This window comes from Telmatherina bonti (genome assembly GCF_933228915.1).
Source record: "Telmatherina bonti genome assembly, chromosome: 12".
NCBI lineage: Eukaryota > Metazoa > Chordata > Actinopteri > Atheriniformes > Telmatherinidae > Telmatherina > Telmatherina bonti.
In genome coordinates this window covers 7,467,918-7,490,521 of record NC_136610.1, presented here as the reverse complement: position 1 = coordinate 7,490,521, position 22,604 = coordinate 7,467,918, and the positions used below count along the sequence as shown (strand labels likewise).

The following is a 22,604-nucleotide window of genomic DNA, read 5'->3' as shown; positions in this document are numbered from 1 at the left end:
GTTGACATCATGGAGAGTGGCCGGCGAAAATGCTGAAGTCAGACCAATGTGTGCCCCTCCCAATACACACACACACACACACACACAAACACACACACACACACACACCCGATGTGAGCTAAATTAGCTCTAAAGCTGCTCCACTGGAACAATTACAGCCGCCGTGTTTCTGCTTTTCAGAATGAAATCCTCTGCAGCTCAGCAGGAGCCTCTCAGCTGCCGTTCTTTCAAACATGCAGGACTACTGAGCGGGCCCCGGGGCCGCCGAGGGTAAGGACGGGTCCAAATCTGTTTGAAGAAACAGTTAAAGCACAAAGAGGAACAAATTACTCAAAGTAACGACTGTAGAAACAGAGAAAAGAGACATTTATTTATGTTAAAACTGTTTATTTACGTTTGTTCCTCTATAAGAGCAAAAAACTTTAAATCTGAAACTAAAAGAGGAAATAATTTAAATTCACCTGATTAGGATAAAAAAAAGACAACGTATGAAATGTAAATATAAACAATATACTCATTTCCTCATCAACCCGTATTTCACTCCCATGTGAATCTGATGGCAGAAAAACATCTGTAACATGATGGAACACATCTGGAGGAGCATTTTACAACTACATATGTTAACTGGGATCAGACCAGTAACATGACTGGGTTTGAAAAGAGCATCTCAGAGAGGCAGAGCCTCCCAGATAAGATGGACAAAGATTCAACCAGACTGAGACAAACTGGAACAATATAATAAAAATCTTTATTAATTTAAGAGTTTAAAAATCCACTTTCTAAAGTTTATCATGTTAAGATTCAGAGAATCAGAAGGAATCTCTGTGTGCACGGGACAACGCTGGAGGTTTAAACTAGATCCTGGTGATCTGGGAGTCCTCAGGCAGCACTGCAATAAACCAGACATGATTCTCTACTGGAAACCAGTGCATGGACTCTGGAAGATTCCAGAAATCTCATGCAGGTTGAAGCTCCATCATATGTGAAGAGGATCCAGAAACACGCCGTCTTCTCTGGACCAAAGCTCATTTAAAATGTTCTGAGTGGAAACCTGGATGAAGATGTGGAATTGTTTGTGGACAGCATGGACGGCGTGTCCTGCCGTCCATGCCGTCGACATCATGGAAGCAGCTGGAATCCTGCATCAGACCAGAACGGGACGACGTTCCTCTCCTAAAACTCCAGCAGCTGCTCTCCTCGCTTCCCAGATGCTTACAGGCAGATGTTAGGAGAGGAGATGCTAACAATGCTAACGATGCTAAACATTAGCATTAGCATTGGAGCTTCGTTTTGCAGACGTGTTGCTGCGTCAGATTCTCAATCAACTCATTTTTTCCATGAAACGATAAAATGTCTCAGTTTCAACGTCTTACATGTTGTTTATGTTCAGCTGGGAATAAAATATGGGTTGATGAGGTTTGGAAATTATGTTGTTATTATTTACATTATTTATTGAGTATAAATTTATTTTCCTTCCGTCTTTATTTTCCATAAGAATCCAGCTGGTTAGTGAGAAACAGAAAGCGACCTTCAGCTGGTTTTTTGTGTCTAAACATAAACAGAAGTTGTGTTTTGATGAGTCAGGTGGAGATGTGGAGCAGTAGAAATATAAACTCCAGAAAACCAGCAGATCTGGAGTCAGATCAGGATCAGGATCCGCTGCAGATGAACTCTCGTCATCCCATCTGGACCGGTACGGCAGGCGTGTTCAGATCCGGGTCTGGGTGTGTTTTACAGTGATTCAGCCGTTTCTGACGGTTCTGACAGAACCGGAACCGAACAGGAATTCTCTCCTTCCTGGCTGTCTGAAGGACATTCCTGTAAACGTGATTGTTGAATGAACCGAGTCATTTTCCCTGCACGTCGCCTGGCAGGCAGCAGCAGTAGTCGATCCTGGATCGACGTGATGAGGTGACAGCTTACACCGACAGACTCCCTTATTATCCTTTCCTCCTTCTTTAGGAGGCTCAGCGAAGAGGAGGATTCAATTTAATTCAATTCAACTTTATTTGTACAGCGCCACTTCACAACAATGTTGTCACAGGACACTTTACATACGCAAATCAACATACACGTCCTTTCCAGCAAATTCATACATATCCTATAATAGAAACCAATTGATCGCATCGAGTCATGACTTCGATCCAATCCCCCATCCTGAGCTGCACGCGGCGACAGTGGGAAGGAAAAAACTCCCCTTTAACAGGAAGAAAACTTCCTGCAGCTTTCGGCAGGAGCGAAAGGTTCTGGTCCAGTTTTATTATTTATGATGTTTTCTTCGTGCAGATGTTCACCGCTCTTCAGCTGCCTCCTCTGGTCTCTTCTTCTTCCTGGTTTAACTTAACTCTGGTTCTCAGAACCGGTTCTGATAGGCAGGATAGGAGATCCTAGTAAATTGGTTTGATCGAGCTACATTTTGAAAAAACACAAAAGTCGGACCCCTTTTTTCAGACTTCCTGCCAAAGCCACGCCTCCAATCCAATATAGCATGCTTGCTAATGTAGCTAGCTAAGCTCTGGGTCTTGCTTTGTTGCATTTACAAGCGGTCTGAGCTTCTGAGGGCGTGATCTGTGCACCAAGTGGGCACATGCAGCGGGGTTGAAAGGGGAGGGACAAAAGCCAGTTGAGTTTGATTGACATGACATCAACCAACCATTGGTTAAAGCGATTCGAAGGCGTTTTTTCAGTCCTGTTTATTTCAAAGGTGACCAAATGTTTTATACTTTTATGTTGAGGTATTTAACTGATTAGCTGCCGCCGTGGTGTGAAAGGGGCTTTAAGCTATACAGTAAAACCTGCTGCTGGGAAACATCTCCCACCCTGCCTTTAACTTCATGTTGGTCGCATCCAGCTTCTGGAATCTTCTGGAATTACGGTGGCAGTGTAAACCGTCAGCGATGTCACGGTTTTTCACAGTCTACGAAAGCGTGTACATCATGTTCTTATTTATACTGTCGCTGCCGACAGCATCCAGTTCTGAGGGGTTGAACAGGTGGACCGGATGAAGAACCATATCTGTGCCTTGATTTGGAATCCACATTCTGGCGGCGTAGTTCTTGGCTACTTTTATTGAAATGAGAATGTCGTTGCCTAGCAACTAAACAGATCCGGGCATAATCAGACAATGAATTGGAATAAGTTGATTAAAACATTTTAAGTTATTCCAAGTCTTTCAGGATTCTCCTTAGGTAAATTTATGCTTATAATCCCAAATGGAGCCAGAGACTCTACTTTTCTTTCCTTTCATTTACCTGTTCTCTGTTCGAAAAATGTTTTTTTCATGCAGGTAGATACATCATTATCCACTTAAAAATCCACAAATATCAAAATTCTACACGATTTTAATGTGGTATTTCTACTAAAGCAAAGTAAACGGAATAAAACGTAGCTATTCCTTGGCTCTACTCGGCTAGACTCTACTTTTCTTTCGTTTTATTTACCTGTTCTCTGTTCTAAAAACATTTTTATTTTAGCAGGTAGACACATCATTATCCACTTAAAAGTCCACAAATATAAAAATTCTACACAATTTTAAATGTCGCATTTCTACTAAAGCAAAGTAAACGGAATAAAACGTACCTATTCCTCGGCTCTACTCGGCTAGACTCTACTTTTCTTTCTTTTTATTTACCTGTTCTCTGTTCTAAAAACGTATTTTTCTGGCAGGTAGACACATCATTAACCACTTAAAAATCCACGAATATAAAAATTCTGCAGGATTGTAATGTGGTATTTATATTAAAGCGAAGTAAACGGAATAAAACGTAGCTATTCCTCGGCTCTACTCGGCTAGACTCTACTTTTCTTTCTTTTTATTTACCTGTTCTCTGTTCTAAAAACATTTTTATTTTAGCAGGTAGACACATCATTATCCACTTAAAAATCCACAAATATCAAAATTCTACACGATTTTAATGTGGTATTTCTACTAAAGCGAAGTAAACGGAATAAAACGTAGCTATTCCTTGGCTCTACTCGGCTAGACTCTACTTTTCTTTCTTTTTATTTACCTGTTCTCTGTTCTAAAAACATTTTTATTTTAGCAGGTAGACACATCATTATCCACTTAAAAGTCCACAAATATAAAAATTCTACACAATTTTAATGTGGTATTTCTACTAAAGCGAAGTAAACGGAATAAAACGTAGCTATTCCTTGGCTCTACTCGGCTAGACTCTACTTTTCTTTCTTTTTATTTACCTGTTCTCTGTTCTAAAAACGTATTTTTCTGGCAGGTAGACACATCATTAACCACTTAAAAATCCACGAATATAAAAATTCTGCAGGATTGTAATGTGGTATTTATATTAAAGCGAAGTAAACGGAATAAAACGTAGCTATTCCTCGGCTCTACTCGGCTAGACTCTACTTTTCTTTCTTTTTATTTACCTGTTCTCTGTTCTAAAAACGTATTTTTCTGGCAGGTAGACACATCATTAACCACTTAAAAATCCACGAATATAAAATTCTGCAGGATTGTAATGTGGTATTTATATTAAAGCGAAGTAAACGGAATAAAACGTAGCTATTCCTCGGCTCTACTCGGCTAGACTCTACTTTTCTTTCTTTTTATTTACCTGTTCTCTGTTCTAAAAACATTTTTATTTTAGCAGGTAGACACATCATTATCCACTTAAAAATCCACAAATATAAAAATTCTACACGATTTTAATGTGGTATTTCTACTAAAGCGAAGTAAACGGAATAAAACGTAGCTATTCCTTGGCTCTACTCGGCTAGACTCTACTTTTCTTTCTTTTTATTTACCTGTTCTCTGTTCTAAAAACATTTTTATTTTAGCAGGTAGACACATCATTATCCACTTAAAAGTCCACAAATATAAAAATTCTACACAATTTTAATGTGGTATTTCTACTAAAGCGAAGTAAACGGAATAAAACGTAGCTATTCCTTGGCTCTACTCGGCTAGACTCTACTTTTCTTTCTTTTTATTTACCTGTTCTCTGTTCTAAAAACGTATTTTTATTTTAGCACGTAGACACATCATTATCCACTTAAAAGTCCACAAATATAAAAATTCTACACAATTTTAAATGTCGCATTTCTACTAAAGCGAAGTAAACGGAATAAAACGTAGCTATTCCTCGGTTCTACTCGGCTAGACTCTACTTTTCTTTGTATTTATTTACCTGTTCTCTGTTCTAAAAACGTATTTTTCTGGCAGATAGACACATCATTAACCACTTAAAAATCTATGGATATCAAAATTCTACACAATTTTAATGTCGCATTTCAACTAAAGCAAAGTAAACGGAATAAAACGTAGCTATTCCTCGGTTCTACTCGGCTAGACTCTACTTTTCTTTGTTTTTATTTACCTGTTCTCTGTTCTAAAAACGTATTTCTCTGGCAGATAGACACATCATTAACCACTTAAAAATCTATGGATATCAAAATTCTACACAATTTTAATGTCGCATTTCAACTAAAGCAAAGTAAACGGAATAAAACGTAGCTATTCCTCGGTTCTACTCGGCTAGACTCTACTTTTCTTTCTTTTTCTTTACCTGTTCTCTGTTCTAAAAACGTATTTTTCTGGCAGGTAGACACATCATTAACCACTTAAAAATCCACGAATATAAAAATTCTGCAGGATTGTAATGTGGTATTTATATTAAAGCGAAGTAAACGGAATAAAACGTAGCTATTCCTCGGCTCTACTCGGCTAGACTCTACTTTTCTTTCTTTTTATTTACCTGTTCTCTGTTCTAAAAACATTTTTATTTTAGCAGGTAGACACATCATTATCCACTTAAAAATCCAAGAATATCAAAATTCTATACGATTTTAATGTGGTATTTCTACTAAAGCGAAGTAAACGGAATAAAACGTACCTATTCCTCGGCTCTACTCGGCTAGACTCTACTTTTCTTTCTTTTTATTTACCTGTTCTCTGTTCTAAAACATTTTTATTTTAGCAGGTAGACACATCATTATCCACTTAAAAGTCCACAAATATAAAAATTCTACACAATTTTAATGTGGTATTTCTACTAAAGCGAAGTAAACGGAATAAAACGTAGCTATTCCTCGGTTCTACTCGGCTAGACTCTACTTTTCTTTCTTTTTATTTACCTGTTCTCTGTTCTAAAAACGTATTTTTCTGGCAGATAGACACATCATTAACCACTTAAAAATCTATGGATATCAAAATTCTACACAATTTTAATGTCGCATTTCAACTAAAGCAAAGTAAACGGAATAAAACGTAGCTATTCCTCGGTTCTACTCGGCTAGACTCTACTTTTCTTTCTTTTTATTTACCTGTTCTCTGTTCTAAAAACATTTTTATTTTAGCAGGTAGACACATCATTATCCACTTAAAAATCCACGAATATAAAAATTCTGCAGGATTGTAATGTGGTATTTATATTAAAGCGAAGTAAACGGAATAAAACGTAGCTATTCCTCGGATCTACTCGGCTAGACTACTTTTCTTTCTTTTTATTTACCTGTTCTCTGTTCTAAAAACATTTTTATTTTAGCAGGTAGACACATCATTATCCACTTAAAAATCCACGAATATCAAAATTCTATACGATTTTAATGTGGTATTTCTACTAAAGCGAAGTAAACGGAATAAAACATAGCTATTCCTCGGCTTTCCACCACTGCTCTTGAACCGCCACGTTGTGCGAGCGAAGTCAGTGAAGGACACGCCACCAGTTGCATCCGCTGCGCGCCAGATATAGTGCAGGTTTATTTGATTCAGGGGTGTCTTACAGATGGGACGGTGCTTCGTGCCATACTGTAACGGAAGGTTTTATTGGGGCTGTGTGCTGTTTAGCTTTTTGTGTTTTTTACATTAATTTTAAACAGGTTTTATCTAAAAAGACATTATTACTGTCATTTGTATTTATGTTGCAGGTTGAAGATAAGAACTGGAATATTGCTGTATGAATGTGTGTTTTCTGTGTGTGCAGGCAGTTGTGTTTAAGTGTCTGAATGTCTGTGTGTGTGTGTGTGTGTGTGTGTGTGTGTGTGTGTGTGTGTGTGTGTGTGAGTGTGTGTGTGAGTGTAAGCCCCTGGTCTTGTCTCCAGCTGCGTTTTAATTCAATCTGTATTGATCCATATCAGCTCTCTGAAGGACTCGGTATCATCTGAATGGAGCTCCATATTATTCTGTTCACTGCCATAAAGGGCATTAGAGCCTCCAGAGCAGCAGATCAGCTTTCAGTCGATACACACTCCACACACAAACACACACACACACACACACACACACACACACCGCCCACCTCTCTGTCCTCTGTGTCTCTGTAAAGGCTCAGTTCGCCAAATTATTAAAAAAAAAAAACAAAGAAAAAAACCGAGCGAGGTCGATTTTGACTTTTAAACATTCAGAAACACAAACACACACGTTAACGCTGCAGCAGAGATCCTAAAGGCTCCACAGCAGAGAAAATAAACTGTTTCCAAGCAAACATCACAAATCTGAGAGGAAAGCTACTACTACTTTTACAGATTTCCCCTCAGATTGGGCCAGATTACAGAGATTCTGTCATCTTACTTCAACTCGAACTGCAAAAATTTTTTAAAGCTTTATTAAAATTTATCAATGAAAAGAACTAAATATTTCTAAATGAACATGTGATCATTTCAACATATTTAACAAATAAAACGTCTAAAAGCTGAAATGTTCAGATTTTTTTCCCCGTCAACCAAGAAATCCATCACATGATCCACATGAATCCAGTTTACAAAAGCTGTGTTCACAAAAAGCCTTTCATAAAAACACTGACAAGCAAAGAAACCTCTAACAGAACCAGAACCAGGAAGGAAAACCTCCATCAGAACCAGAACCAGGAAGGAAAACCTCCATCAGCACCAGAACCAGGAAGGAAAACCTCCATCAGAACCAGAACCAGGAAGGAAAACCTCCATCAGGACCAGAACCAGGAAGGAAAACCTCCATCAGCACCAGAACCAGGAAGGAAAACCTCCATCAGGACCAGAACCAGGAAGGAAAACCTCCATCAGAACCAGAACCAAGAAGGAAAACCTCCATCAGAACCAGGAAGGAAAACCTCCACCAGGACCAGAACCAGAAAGGAGAACTCCATCAGGACCAGAACCAAGATGGAGAACCTCCATCAGGACCAGAACCAGGAAGGAAAACCTCCATCAGGACCAGAACCAGGAAGCAAAACCTCCATCAGGACCAGAACCAGAAAGGAAAACCTCCATCAGGACCAGAACCAGAAAGGGGAACTCCATCAGGACCAGAACCAAGATGGAGAACCTCCATCAGAACCAGGAAGGAAAACCTCCATCACGACCAGAACCAGAAAGGAAAACCTCCATCAGGACCAGAACCAGAAAGGGGAACTCCATCAGGACCAGAACCAAGATGGAAAACCTTCATCAGGACCAGAACCAGGAAGCAAAACCTCCATCAGGACCAGAACCAGGAAGGAAAACCTTCATCAGGACCAGAACCAGGAAGCAAAACCTCCATCAGGACCAGAACCAGAAAGGAAAACCTCCATCAGGACCAGAACCAGAAAGGGGAACTCCATCAGGACCAGAACCAAGATGGAGAACCTCCATCAGAACCAGAACCAGAAAGGAGAACTCCATCAGGACCAGAACCAAGAAGGAAAACCTCCATCAGGACCAGAACCAGGACGGAAAACCTCCATCAGGACCAGAACCAGGAAGGAAAACCTTGATTATGACCAGAACCAGGAAGAAAAACCTCCATCAGGACCAGAACCAAGATGGAGAACCTCCATCAGAACCAGAACCAGGAAAGAAAACCTCCATCAGAACCAGAACCAGGAAGGAAAACCTCCATCAGGACCAGAACCAGAAAGGAGAACTCCATCAGGACCAGAACCAGGAAGCAAAACCTCCATCAGGACCAGAACCAGAAAGGAAAACCTCCATCAGGACCAGAACCAGGAGGGAAAACCTCCATCACGACCAGAACCAGAAAGGAGAACTCCATCAGGAACAGAACCATGAAGGAAAACCTCCATCAGGACCAGAACCAGGAAGGAAAACCTCCATCAGGACCAGAACCAGGAAGGAAAACCTCCATCAGGACCAGAACCAGAAAGGAGAACTCCATCAGGACCAGAACCAAGATGGAGAACCTCCATCAGGACCAGAACCAGGAAGGAAAACCTCCATCAGGACCAGAACCAGAAAGGAGAACTCCATCAGGACCAGAACCAGGAAGCAAAACCTCCATCAGGACCAGAACCAGGAAGCAAAACCTCCATCAGGACCAGAACCAGAAAGGAGAACTCCATCAGGACCAGAACCATGAAGGAAAACCTCCATCAGGACCAGAACCAGGAAGGAAAACCTCCATCAGGACCAGAACCAGGAAGGAAAACCTCCATCAGGACCAGAACCAGAAAGGAGAACTCCATCAGGACCAGAACGAGGAAGGGAAACCTCCATCAGGACCAGAACCAGGAAGCAAAACCTCCATCAGGACCAGAACCAGAAAGGAAAACCTCCATCAGGACCAGAACCAGGAGGGAAAACCTCCATCAGGACCAGAACCAGAAAGGAGAACTCCATCAGGACCAGAACCAGAAAGGAGAACTCCATCAGGACCAGAACCATGAAGGAAAACCTCCATCAGGACCAGAACCAGGAAGGAAAACCTCCATCAGGACCAGAACCAGGAAGGAAAACCTCCATCAGGACCAGAACCAGAAAGGAGAACTCCATCAGGACCAGAACCAGGAAGGGAAACCTCCATCAGGACCAGAACCAGAAAGGAGAACTCCATCAGGACCAGAACCAGGAAGCAAAACCTCCATCAGGACCAGAACCAGAAAGGAAAACCTCCATCAGGACCAGAACCAGGAGGGAAAACCTCCATCACGACCAGAACCAGGAGGGAAAACCTCCATCAGCACCAGAACCAGGAAGGAAAACCTCCATCAGGACCAGAACCAGGAAGGAAAACCTCCATCAGAACCAGAACCAGGAAGGAAAACCTCCATCAGCACCAGAACCAGGAAGGAAAACCTCCATCAGGACCAGAACCAGGAAGGAAAACCTCCATCAGCACCAGAACCAGGAAGGAAAACTTCCATCAGGACCAGAACCAGGAAGGAAAACCTCCATCAGAACCAGAACCAAGAAGGAAAACCTCCATCAGAACCAGGAAGGAAAACCTCCATCAGGACCAGAACCAGAAAGGAGAACTCTATCAGGACCAGAACCAAGATGGAGAACCTCCATCAGAACCTGAACCAGAAAGGAGAACTCCATCAGGACCAGAACCAAGAAGGAAAACCTCCATCAGGACCAGAACCAGGAAGCAAAACCTCCATCAGGACCAGAACCAGAAAGGAAAACCTCCATCAGGACCAGAACCAGAAAGGAAAACCTCCATCAGGACCAGAACCAGAAAGGGGAACTCCATCAGGACCAGAACCAAGATGGAGAACCTCCATCAGAACCAGGAAGGAAAACCTCCATCACGACCAGAACCAGAAAGGAAAACCTCCATCAGGACCAGAACCAGAAAGGGGAACTCCATCAGGACCAGAACCAAGATGGAAAACCTTCATCAGGACCAGAACCAGGAAGCAAAACCTCCATCAGGACCAGAACCAGGAAGGAAAACCTTCATCAGGACCAGAACCAAGAAGCAAAACCTCCATCAGGACCAGAACCAGAAAGGAAAACCTCCATCAGGACCAGAACCAGAAAGGGGAACTCCATCAGGACCAGAACCAAGATGGAGAACCTCCATCAGAACCAGAACCAGAAAGGAGAACTCCATCAGGACCAGAACCAAGAAGGAAAACCTCCATCAGGACCAGAACCAGGACGGAAAACCTCCATCAGGACCAGAACCAGGAAGGAAAACCTTGATTATGACCAGAACCAGGAAGAAAAACCTCCATCAGGACCAGAACCAAGATGGAGAACCTCCATCAGAACCAGAACCAGGAAAGAAAACCTCCATCAGAACCAGAACCAGGAAGGAAAACCTCCATCAGGACCAGAACCAGAAAGGAGAACTCCATCAGGACCAGAACCAGGAAGCAAAACCTCCATCAGGACCAGAACCAGAAAGGAAAACCTCCATCAGGACCAGAACCAGGAGGGAAAACCTCCATCACGACCAGAACCAGAAAGGAGAACTCCATCAGGAACAGAACCATGAAGGAAAACCTCCATCAGGACCAGAACCAGGAAGGAAAACCTCCATCAGGACCAGAACCAGGAAGGAAAACCTCCATCAGGACCAGAACCAGAAAGGAGAACTCCATCAGGACCAGAACCAAGATGGAGAACCTCCATCAGGACCAGAACCAGGAAGGAAAACCTCCATCAGGACCAGAACCAGAAAGGAGAACTCCATCAGGACCAGAACCAGGAAGCAAAACCTCCATCAGGACCAGAACCAGGAAGCAAAACCTCCATCAGGACCAGAACCAGAAAGGAGAACTCCATCAGGACCAGAACCATGAAGGAAAACCTCCATCAGGACCAGAACCAGGAAGGAAAACCTCCATCAGGACCAGAACCAGGAAGGAAAACCTCCATCAGGACCAGAACCAGAAAGGAGAACTCCATCAGGACCAGAACGAGGAAGGGAAACCTCCATCAGGACCAGAACCAGGATAGAAAACCTGGGAAAACCTCCATCAGGACCAGAACCAGAAAGGAGAACTCCATCAGGACCAGAACCAGGAAGCAAAACCTCCATCAGGACCAGAACCAGAAAGGAAAACCTCCATCAGGACCAGAACCAGGAGGGAAAACCTCCATCAGGACCAGAACCAGAAAGGAGAACTCCATCAGGACCAGAACCAGAAAGGAGAACTCCATCAGGACCAGAACCAGGAAGGAAAACCTCCATCAGGACCAGAACCAGGAAGGAAAACCTCCATCAGGACCAGAACCAGGAAGGAGAACTCCATCAGGACCAGAACCAGGAAGGGAAACCTCCATCAGGACCAGAACCAGGATAGAAAACCTCCATCTGGACCAGAACCAGAAAGGAGAACTCCATCAGGACCAGAACCAGGAAGCAAAACCTCCATCAGGACCAGAACCAGAAAGGAGAACTCCATCAGGACCAGAACCAAGATGGAGAACCTCCATCAGGACCAGAACCAAGATGGAGAACCTCCATCAGAACCAGAACCAGAAAGAAGAACTCCATCAGGACCAGAACCAAGATGGAGAACCTCCATCAGGACCAGAACCAAGAAGGAAAACCTCCATCAGGACCAGAACCAGGAAGGAAAACCTCCATCAGGACCAGAACCAGGAAGGAAAACCTCCATCAGAACCAGAACCAGAAAGGAAAACCTCCTTTAGTGTGTGAAAGTTCCTGACTGGATGTGTGTATGTTGTTAATTTGGTCTTGTTATATGATTGGTTGTTTAAGTATTATCTTTCATTTTGATTGGTTGTTGGTATTTAGCTGTTATACTTGCTGCATGAAGCTGCTCTCATGTATGAAAATGTTTTGATTGACTGAGAGGTCCTGCGATGGACTGGCGAGCTGTCCAGGGTGTACCCTGCCTGTCGCCCGAAGCCAGCTGGGATAGGGTCCAGCTTCCCCGCGACCCTGAATTGGATTAAGAGGTTCAGAAAATGAATGAATGAATGACTGAGAGGTTGATGTCTCCCAGTTTATCATGGGACGTCTCCCAGTGCATCATGGGACGTCTCCCAGTTTATCATGGGATGTCTCCCAGTTTATCATAGGACGTCTCCCAGTTTATCATGGGACGTCTCCCAGTTTATCATGGGATGTCTCCCAGTTTATCATGGGACATCTCCCAGTTTATCATGGTACGTCTCCCAGTTTATCATGGGACGTCTCCCAGTGCATCATGGGACGTCTCCCAGTTTATCATGGCACGTCTCCCAGTGCATCATGGGACGTCTCCCAGTTTATCATGGGACGTCTCCCAGTTTATCATGGTACGTCTCCCAGTTTATCATGGCACCTCTCCCAGTGCATCATGGGACGTCTCCCAGTTTATCATGGGACGTCTCCCAGTTTAACATGGTACGTCTCCCAGTTTATCATGGGACGTCTCCCAGTGCATCATGGTACGTCTCCCAGTTTATCATGGTACGTCTCCCAGTTTATCATGGCACGTCTCCCAGTGCATCATGGGACGTCTCCCAGTTTATCAGGGGACGTCTCCCAGTGCATCATGGGACGTCTCCCAGTTTATCAGGGGACGTCTCCCAGTTTATCATGGGACGTCTCCCAGTGCATCATGGGACGTCTCCCAGTGCATCATGGGACGTCTCCCAGTTTATCTTGGGACGTCTCCCAGTTTATCTTGGGACGTCTCCCAGTGCATCATGGGACGTCTCCCAGTTTATCATGGGACGTCTCCCAGTTTATCATGGCACGTCTCCCAGTGCATCATGGGACGTCTCCCAGTTTATCAGGGGACGTCTCCCAGTGCATCATGGGACGTCTCCCAGTTTATCAGGGGACGTCTCCCAGTTTATCATGGGACGTCTCCCAGTGCATCATGGGACGTCTCCCAGTGCATCATGGGACGTCTCCCAGTTTATCTTGGGACGTCTCCCAGTTTATCAGGGGACGTCTCCCAGTGCATCATGGGACGTCTCCCAGTGCATCATGGGACGTCTCCCAGTTTATCATGGGACGTCTCCCAGTTTATCAGGGGACGTCTCCCAGTGCATCATGGGACGTCTCTCAGTGCATCATGGGACGTCTCCCAGTTTATCAGGGGACGTCTCCCAGTGCATCATGGGACGTCTCTCAGTGCATCATGGGACGTCTCCCAGTTTATCAGGGGACGTCTCCCAGTGCATCATGGGACGTCTCCCAGTGCATCATGGGACGTCTCCCAGTGCATCATGGGACGTCTCCCAGTTTATCATGGGACGTCTCCCAGTGCATCATGGGACGTCTCCCAGTGCATCATGGGACGTCTCCCAGTGCATCATGGTACGTCTCCCAGTTTATCATGTGACGTACCATGATCATGGGACGTCTCCCAGTGCATCATGGGACGTCTCCCAGTGCATCATGGGACGTCTCCCAGTGCATCATGGGACGTCTCCCAGTTTATCATGGGACGTCTCCCAGTGCATCATGGGACGTCTCCCAGTGCATCATGGGACGTCTCCCAGTGCATCATGGTACGTCTCCCAGTTTATCATGTGACGTACCATGATCATGGGACGTCTCCCAGTGCATCATGGGACGTCTCCCAGTGCATCATGGGACGTCTCCCAGTTTATCATGGGACGTCTCCCAGTGCATCATGGGACGTCTCCCAGTTTATCATGGGACGTCTCCCAGTGCATCATGGTACGTCTCCCAGTGCATCATGGGACGTCTCCCAGTTTATCATGGGACGTCTCCCAGTGCATCATGGGACGTCTCCCAGTTTATCAGGGGACGTCTCCCAGTGCATCATGGGACGTCTCCCAGTTTATCATGGGACGTCTCCCAGTTTATCATGGTACGTCTCCCAGTGCATCATGGGACGTCTCCCAGTTTATCATGGGACGTCTCCCAGTTTATCAGGGGACGTCTCCCAGTGCATCATGGGACGTCTCCCAGTGCATCATGGGACGTCTCCCAGTTTATCATGGGACGTCTCCCAGTTTATCAGGGGACGTCTCCCAGTGCATCATGGGACGTCTCCCAGTGCATCATGGGACGTCCTCCAGCAGCCTCAGCCTGTAGCAGCAGGACTAAAGGAAAGTATCAGGACCAAGCCAGACTAGAAGATTTATCAGGAAGGATGCATGAAGCCGGACTGTGACCTGGATCCACAGAGAGGGTCTGATACCTAAAGGTTCTGGTTGCTGAAGCCGAACTGTGACCTGGATCCACAGAGAGGGTCTGATACCTAAAGGTTCTGGTTGCTGAAGCCGAACTGTGACCTGGATCCACAGAGAGGGTCTGATACCTAAAGGTTCTGGTTGCTGAAGCCGGACTGTGACCTGGATCCACAGAGAGGGTCTGATACCTGAAGGTTCTGGTTGCTGAAGCCGGACTGTGACCTGGATCCACAGAGAGGGTCTGATACCTCAAGGTTCTGGTTGCTGAAGCCGGACTGTGACCTGGATCCACAGAGAGGGTCTGATACCTCAAGGTTCTGGTTGCTGAAGCCGGACTGTGACCTGGATCCACAGAGAGGGTCTGATACCTCAAGGTTCTGGTTGCTGAAGCCGGACTGTGACCTGGATCCACAGAGAGGGTCTGATACCTGAAGGTTCTGGTTGCTGAAGCCGGACTGTGACCTGGATCCACAGAGAGGGTCTGATACCTCAAGGTTCTGGTTGCTGAAGCCGGACTGTGACCTGGATCCACAGAGAGGGTCTGATACCTGAAGGTTCTGGTTGCTGAAGCCGGACTGTGACCTGGATCCACAGAGAGGGTCTGATACCTCAAGGTTCTGGTTCCTGTTCTCCTTTTAGACCCTCCCGGAACCAGAACCCGTCAGTCTGAGCGTGAAACTGGTGGGAAAATGAAAGTCTGGGATATTTGGGGCTAAATCGCTCTCGGCTACGAAGAGTTTTACATGCGAGAAGAAGTCCAGGTTTATTAACGGGAACTCGGCGCCAACGTGCAGATCTCTGTTCCGTCCTGGATTACCGGGACGCCGACGATGATCATGCTAAGAACACTGTGACGTTGTTCTGTGGAAATGTGTATAAATATTTGTGTATTTTAGGACTGAAAATGTGTCATGAAGTCGTGAAAATCTTGGGTTCATGTTCAGCGATCGCCGTGGAAATGTTCCTGATATTCCAGGATTATCAACCAGTAAATTTGTGGGATTTTGAAGGAACACTGAAGATTCAGGAGGAAAGGGTTTTAAACATATTCCTTCTGTCTTATTAAGGTGGAAATCAATGCCGACCTCATCTGTCTCCACCCTCCTCTTCCTCTTCATCCTCCTGAACTCCCAGCATGCCGTACCGTGGCAGGAGGAGGAGGAGGAGGAGGAGGAGGAGGAGGAGGAGGAGGAGGAGGAGGAGGAGGAGGAAGGGCTGGTGTTGAGTGGAGGTTATCCCCTGGTTAATGTGACATGTCTGTCTGCGACCTTGCCGCTTGTTAACTGCCTGGATTATTATTGTGATAATGTGGCAATTAAAAAGGAAGCGCTCCATCAGAACGGGAGGAGGGGGGAGGGTCCTGGGAGGGGGTGAGGGGGGGAGGTTATGGTCCGAGGAGATGGATGTGTGCAGATTACATTGCAGTGGGAAATGCATTAAGGTGGCGATCCATCCTGACCCGCCTCCCTCCTCCTCTGCTGCTGGTTATTACCACCCGTCCTCATTGATATCCATTCCCAATCAATACTCCTCTGCTGCCATGGCAACGGGCGTAAATCAACACATGGCGAGGAGGAAAAATCAAAAGGCGGCTCCTGATGAGACGCCATAAGTCTGGAGGAGAAAGAGAGTCAGATCTGACGGCGACATGGCAGCCGCTGCGAGGCGTGGCCGCTTCCTGTCAAAGATGGAGGACGGGTTGGAAACGAGTCCACGCCGCTTTGCCAAAGCACGCCGATAAAACTTTCTTTATGCTGGTGGAAACTGAACCCGGCTTCACAGTGTTTGCTGGTCCTGGATCCGTTGTGGACCTGCTGTTTGCAGGTCTAACCTTCTTCTCGTCTCGTCTTCTGCTTTTCTTCCAGATTCTTCCTGAAGTTCTTCCTCAAGTGTAATCAGAACTGTCTGAAGAACGCAGGGAACCCCCGAGACATGAGGCGGTTTCAGGTAAGAACCGCTGCACATCTGGAAACAGCTGCAGGTCTGCAGGGTCACACACACATCAGCACATCTGCACTGGGCCAGGACCAGTAGAATACCAACAACCCGTCATTAACTGGAATGATGTTTACTTTTATCACAACATGGAGACAAATAACGATATTTAGCCTCAATTACAAATTTACACATTTTATTTGTATTATTTTTATATATTTTCTACTTTGTGTGGATCTGAACATAAATAAAATATACATTTAATATAAATTTAACTTTTTTCTTTTTTAAAATTTGATCAGTTTTTTTTATACAATTATTTATATTTACAAAGTTTAATAGATTTCTACAAAACACAAATTCTATCTACCTATCTATCTATCTATCTATCTATCTATCTATCTATCTATCTATCTATCTATCTATCTATCATCTGGCTTTAATAATGCTTTTTATTAAAAAAAATTATTTTAATTATCTCTCTCTCTCCCTATATATATATGTATATATATATATATATATATATATATATATATATATATATATATATATATATATATATATATATGTATATGTATATATATATATATATATATATTTTTTTTTTTAATTTATATATGTATATGTAAAAACTTTTCATTTTGAAATAAATCTTTATTGTATGCAATTATTTATCATTTTAGAATCATATTTTTGTTGCATTTATATTGGTTTTAATTATTTTACGTAGAAGTCAATCTAATTAAAATAGATCTACAAAATCAGAAACCTTTAATGGCAGTTTGTCTGGAACTGATCAGCACATCATGATCAGTGTAGCTTCTTAGAATCAAATTGCTTTTCATGTCCATACGTGTGGATTTCCACATGTATGTGGTAATCCTGCCCACCTGACTGACTCCCCTCATCATACAAACTAAAGTCACATCTATTGATTATGTTGAAAATGATTTAGATTCATAATAAACACAAACAACCTCATGTAAACAAATCAGGAAATTTACTTTTACTCTAAAAATTGTCATTAATGTCTTCCTGTTTCATTTCCACCAGTTTCCCAGCAGGACCAGTTCGTTCCCTCTGATGGACTGGTTCTGGCTCCAGGGCCGTACATTTATAACTGCTCTCCCAGATCCACTTCAGACCCAGTTTATCTTCAGAACCACCTGAGAAACTAACCATCATGAATGTCGGAGATGTAATCTCAGCTCTGAACTGGATCTAGAACTACTATGTGTTCTGGACAAACTGGATCAACTGGTTTTATCCCTAACCCTGATGTGCCTCCAACAGGTGGTGGTGTCCACTACGGTCAATGTGGACGGTCACGTGCTCGCCGTGTCAGACAACATGTTCGTTCACAACAACTCCAAACATGGCCGCCGAGCCCGGCGTCTGGATCCCTCTGAAGGTAAGATGTCGCTCGGAGCCTCTCAGGTTGACCGGAATACCAGATCGGATCTCTGGATCCAGATCAGGGTACCCAGTCAGAACTTCAGTCTGCTCTCTGATGTGTGCTTCAGGTTGGTTCAGGGTCGGTTTCAGATTTAACAAGAACCAGAGGAACTTTAAACGTCTGCTGTGAATGAAAGCTCCGCTCCGCTGGACGTTCAGGCGGCGGAGAACAAACGCTCCCTTCTTCCTGCCAACAAATAAAACACATCATCGGATTGTAAACTTCACACTCTAAAACTGGACTCTGGGAGCCGGAGTGGAGCGGAAACATTTCCTCTGATGTTGTAAACTTTTACGCCACTTTTCCACTTTTCCTACCCTAACCCTAACCCCCCCCCCCCCCCCCCCCCCCCCCCCCCCCCCCCGAGTGCTGCTTCCAGCAGCCATGACATAACGCCTGCTTGATTCGACCTGTTTGGAGAGCCAGGAGGGTGGAGCTTAACCAGCAGCAGCCTTTCAGAAAGATTCAAACAAGATGTCATCCTCTCTGATAAACCCCACCCATCTGGCACCTGTCAGACAGTAAAACAAACGCATCGCTGGTTGTTATTTGGTGAAATCCGTTTGACATCTCTGAGGTTAAAAAGAACCAACGTCCATCCAGCTGAAGGTGTGATGGTGTTTGATTTGGCTGCCTGGAACACGCCAGGCAGGTGGAGTCTGTCTGAACAACAGAAAAATGGATTCTGTTTGACAGACTCCCCTCGTTTGGCACGTCCAGATGAATAAAACAAACTGGAAATGATCGGTCTGGTACACAAACTGTTCATGCATCTCACGATGTCCAACACTCATGACTGTCTGGGTTTAACCCCACCCCTCTGGGACACACAGAGGAGTAAAACAAACTTCTGAAACAGTTTGTCAGACTTAAGAGGTTCTCCCTGCTCCACCTTCAGATGACGAGCTCTGAAAACCATCCTGACTTGTTTCAGAAGTCTGTTTTTTTTATTTTCCAGGAGCTGCTGATGTAATCGTCTCATTTGGTTTAACCTCCTAGCTGCACCAGACGGGTGGTGTTTATCATTGTGCGTATATCAGACCTGATAAGGTACTGGATCAAAGAAAAAGCAGGATAAGACGGTCTCCTGTGGAAGGAGCGAGTCCCCACCTGTCTGGCACATCCATGGTTGTAAATCAAATGCTACCTGACACTAATCTGTCAGACTGAGATGTTTCTTACCTGTGGAAACACCTGGAGACCTTCGAGGATCTTTAAATCAAACTGCTCCTGAACAATCATGAGCAGAGACGTTGTGTACAGAGTCCTGCAGGGGCCAAACGGGGCCCGTTGTTTACCAGCCGCCCCGTATCTCAGCCTGCAGAGGGAAGCTCGGGGCCTTTCATCTCTTCCAGACTGGGATGTTTTCAGAGGCGATAAAAAGCCCAACATCTGCTCCCTCCTTTGTCGCCAGCCCTCAGCCTCCCGGCTCCCTGATAAAACTTTCCACCGCCTGCTCCTCGTCTTTGTGCTCCATTCATGTGATCAGAAGCCCCCCTGCTCCACAGCCGCCACCCCCCCAGACCCTCTGGACTGTTTGTTTACTGCTGCGACAAAAGAGGAAAATTAATAAGGAGGCAACAATCGAGTCCTCGGAGCAGGACTCGATTGGCGGCTGCAGATTGAAGTCTGCAGGAAGTCCCCTGGAAATATCTGGTTAGTTTGTGAACTTCTGCAGCAGCTCAGTCGGGACAGAACCTCAGAGTCTGGTTCTGATGTTCGCTGCATGAAACGCAAGCGGCGTCCACAGCCGAGGACGGATCAGTCCTGATGGATTGCTCTGACTTGCTCCACATTGGTGGCAGGGTTTCCCATTTGGAACGACGGATGTTTGGCTGGTTTGGATCCCAACAGAAAGCAGAACCGTCAGCCGAAGTTTGAGGATCTGTTTGAGGATGTGCGATGTTACACGATAAAAACTGGCCCAGTTACATACTGGAAGTGCTGTCAGAAACCAGTTTTTTGCATTTTCAATTTAATTCATTTTTTCAGACCGCTTGTTCCAGTTCAGACTGGACTCTAATCCCAGCAGCGCAGACCTGGCAGGTTGCCATGGTAATGGTAATGTTAGATACCTCTACGTGGAGAGTAAAGACCGGTTTAAACTCGCACTGCGTCTGCGTCAGGTCGGTTACGCTGTAACCGCCATACACTTTGCGTTGGTCTGCAGATGCTCGACACGCACCTCTTCGAACCTGACGGGCATCCCGCAGCAGCTACGCAGACGCAGCTACGCAAAATGCAGCCACGCAAAACGCAGCCACGCAAAACGCAGCAATGCAGACGCAGCGACACAGACGCAGCGACGCAGACGCAGCGACGCAGACACGCAGACGCAGCTACGCAGACACACCTATTCAAACGCAGCTACACAAAATGCAGCTACGCAAAATGCAGCTACGCAAAACGCAGCTACGCAAACACAGCTACACACACGCAGCTATGCACACGCAGCTATGCAGACACACCTATTCAAACGCAGTTACGCAAAATGCAGCTACGTAAAATGCAGCTACGCAAAATGCAGCTACGCAGACGCAGCTACGCAAAACGCAGCTACACAAAACGCAGCTACGCAAAACGCAGCTACGCAAAACGCAGCTAGGCACACGCAGCTAAGCACACGCAGCTACGCACATGCAGCTACGCAGACACACCTATTCAAACGCAGCTACGCAAAATGCAGCTACGCAAAATGCAGCTACGCAAAATGCAGCTACACAACGCAGCTACGCAACGCATCTACGCAATGCAGCTATGCAGACACACCTATTCAAACATAGCTACGCAAAATGCAGCTACACAAAATGCAGCTACGCAGACGCAGCTACGCAAAACGCAGCTACGCAAAACACAGCTACGCAAAACACAGCTACGCAGACGAGGCTGCGCAGACGCAGCTACGTGGAACTGACAGGTCATAGTGCGATTGCTTGTTTCCGGATTTTTGTGTCTTGTTCCTGAATGAACGCCATCGGCCATCAGGAAACTCCGCCCCCACGGCGTTTACCGGCTGCTGCCGAGAGGGTCTGATACCTGGAAGTATTGGTTCCTGAAGCTGGACTGGGATCTGGTTCCACAAAGGGGGTCTGATACCTGAAGGTTCTGGTTTCCGTTCTACTTCTAGAACCTCCAGGAACCAGAAGTAAAATCCCAATCACTGAAAGACCCGACCCGAAGAACTTGTGTCAGATCTTAACATGAACCTTTGAGTTCTTCCTTTTGTCTTGAATCTTTTCTCCGCACTTCCACGTTTTTCCCGACCGGAGGACAGGAAGACTTCTGGGCTGTTTTCGGCTGCACTAAAGCAAGAAATAAATCAATGAAAACGATTCTTCTCTGAACGTCGTCCATTATCTGGTCCCGTCTGTAGCCTGTTGCAGGAAGTCATCTTCCCACTCAGAGGAGATGTTTCACGGAGCCTCTGAATGCATCTTTATAGATCAGGAACGTCGGAGTCTGACCGGAATGTCGGCTCGTCCTCCTGCTCTGGGAAGAGGCCATAAAGCTGAGGATGGTCTTGTTTCCTCGCAGCTTGAGTCCGTCCGTCCGTCTGTCTGTCTGCCGGGACTCTGACTGCAGACACGGCTGATGTGGAGCTCCGTATTGATCGGGATGGTTGTGGAAAAACAGTCCCTGCCTGTATTAGCGGCGAGTTGCGTGACCAGTTACAGCGCGGGGGGGAGTAGAATCATGGAGGTCAGGTTCTCCGGTTCTCCTGCAGAACCGGCGCTTTAGGCACATTTCTACATAATCCTGTAAACGTGAGCTGAGAACCACGAAGCTGAAGCACGTCTGATGCAGGTGTCTGTAAGTCGGTCGCTCATGTTGCTGTCATGTCGCTGTGTTTCCGAAGCAGCCACGCCCTGCATCAAAGCCATCAGTCCGAGCGAGGGTTGGACGACCGGCGGCGCCACCGTCATCCTCATCGGGGACAACTTCTTCGACGGGCTGCAGGTGGTCTTCGGTACCATGCTGGTCTGGAGCGAGGTCAGAGGAAACTTCTTTTCTTTTTGCTTTAAAATGTGTTTGATGACGTTTCTTCTGAAACAACCTGAAATGTGAACGTTGATGGTTCTGATGGGAAGTTCATCCCACGTGAAGTTCCAGAAAGTCACGGCGAGAAGTTTTGGTTTGGATCAGGAACTCGTCATTTATAATGTCATCCGGTCAATGTCATTTTGTGTTTGTGGGGTTTTCATTTGTCCCTCTGTCTCTGCAGCTGGTTGTGTTTCTTTGTAGGCGGTCTGTCTTTCCTTGCAGTGTTGTTGTTCTTACGTCACTTTGTGTGTCCTTGTGGACTCTTGGTGTTTTTAGTCCCATCACAGCAACGTGTGTGTGAACCAAGCGGCAACCTCCGGCGGTTAAAAGTGAAGCCGATGCTGAAGTACATAAAACTGCAGTTCCCCCTTCATCCACT

General features: G+C 45.4%; 1 protein-coding gene across 3 annotated transcripts in view; it reads left to right on the top strand.

The window, feature by feature from the left end:
* The window catches only part of LOC306763421 (transcription factor COE3-like), a 208,660-nt gene that overhangs the window by 117,638 nt on the left and 68,418 nt on the right, over window positions 1-22,604 (top strand). For 2 of the 3 annotated variants that reach the window (XM_079250215.1, XM_079250213.1), the window contains exons 7-9: window positions 16,659-16,740; window positions 18,022-18,139; window positions 22,041-22,174. In XM_079250215.1, coding sequence (XP_079106341.1) covers window positions 16,659-16,740; window positions 18,022-18,139; window positions 22,041-22,174 — 334 coding nt within the window. The remainder of the gene's footprint in view (window positions 1-16,658; window positions 16,741-18,021; window positions 18,140-22,040; window positions 22,175-22,604) is intronic. The other variant, XM_079250214.1, reaches the window with a different exon arrangement.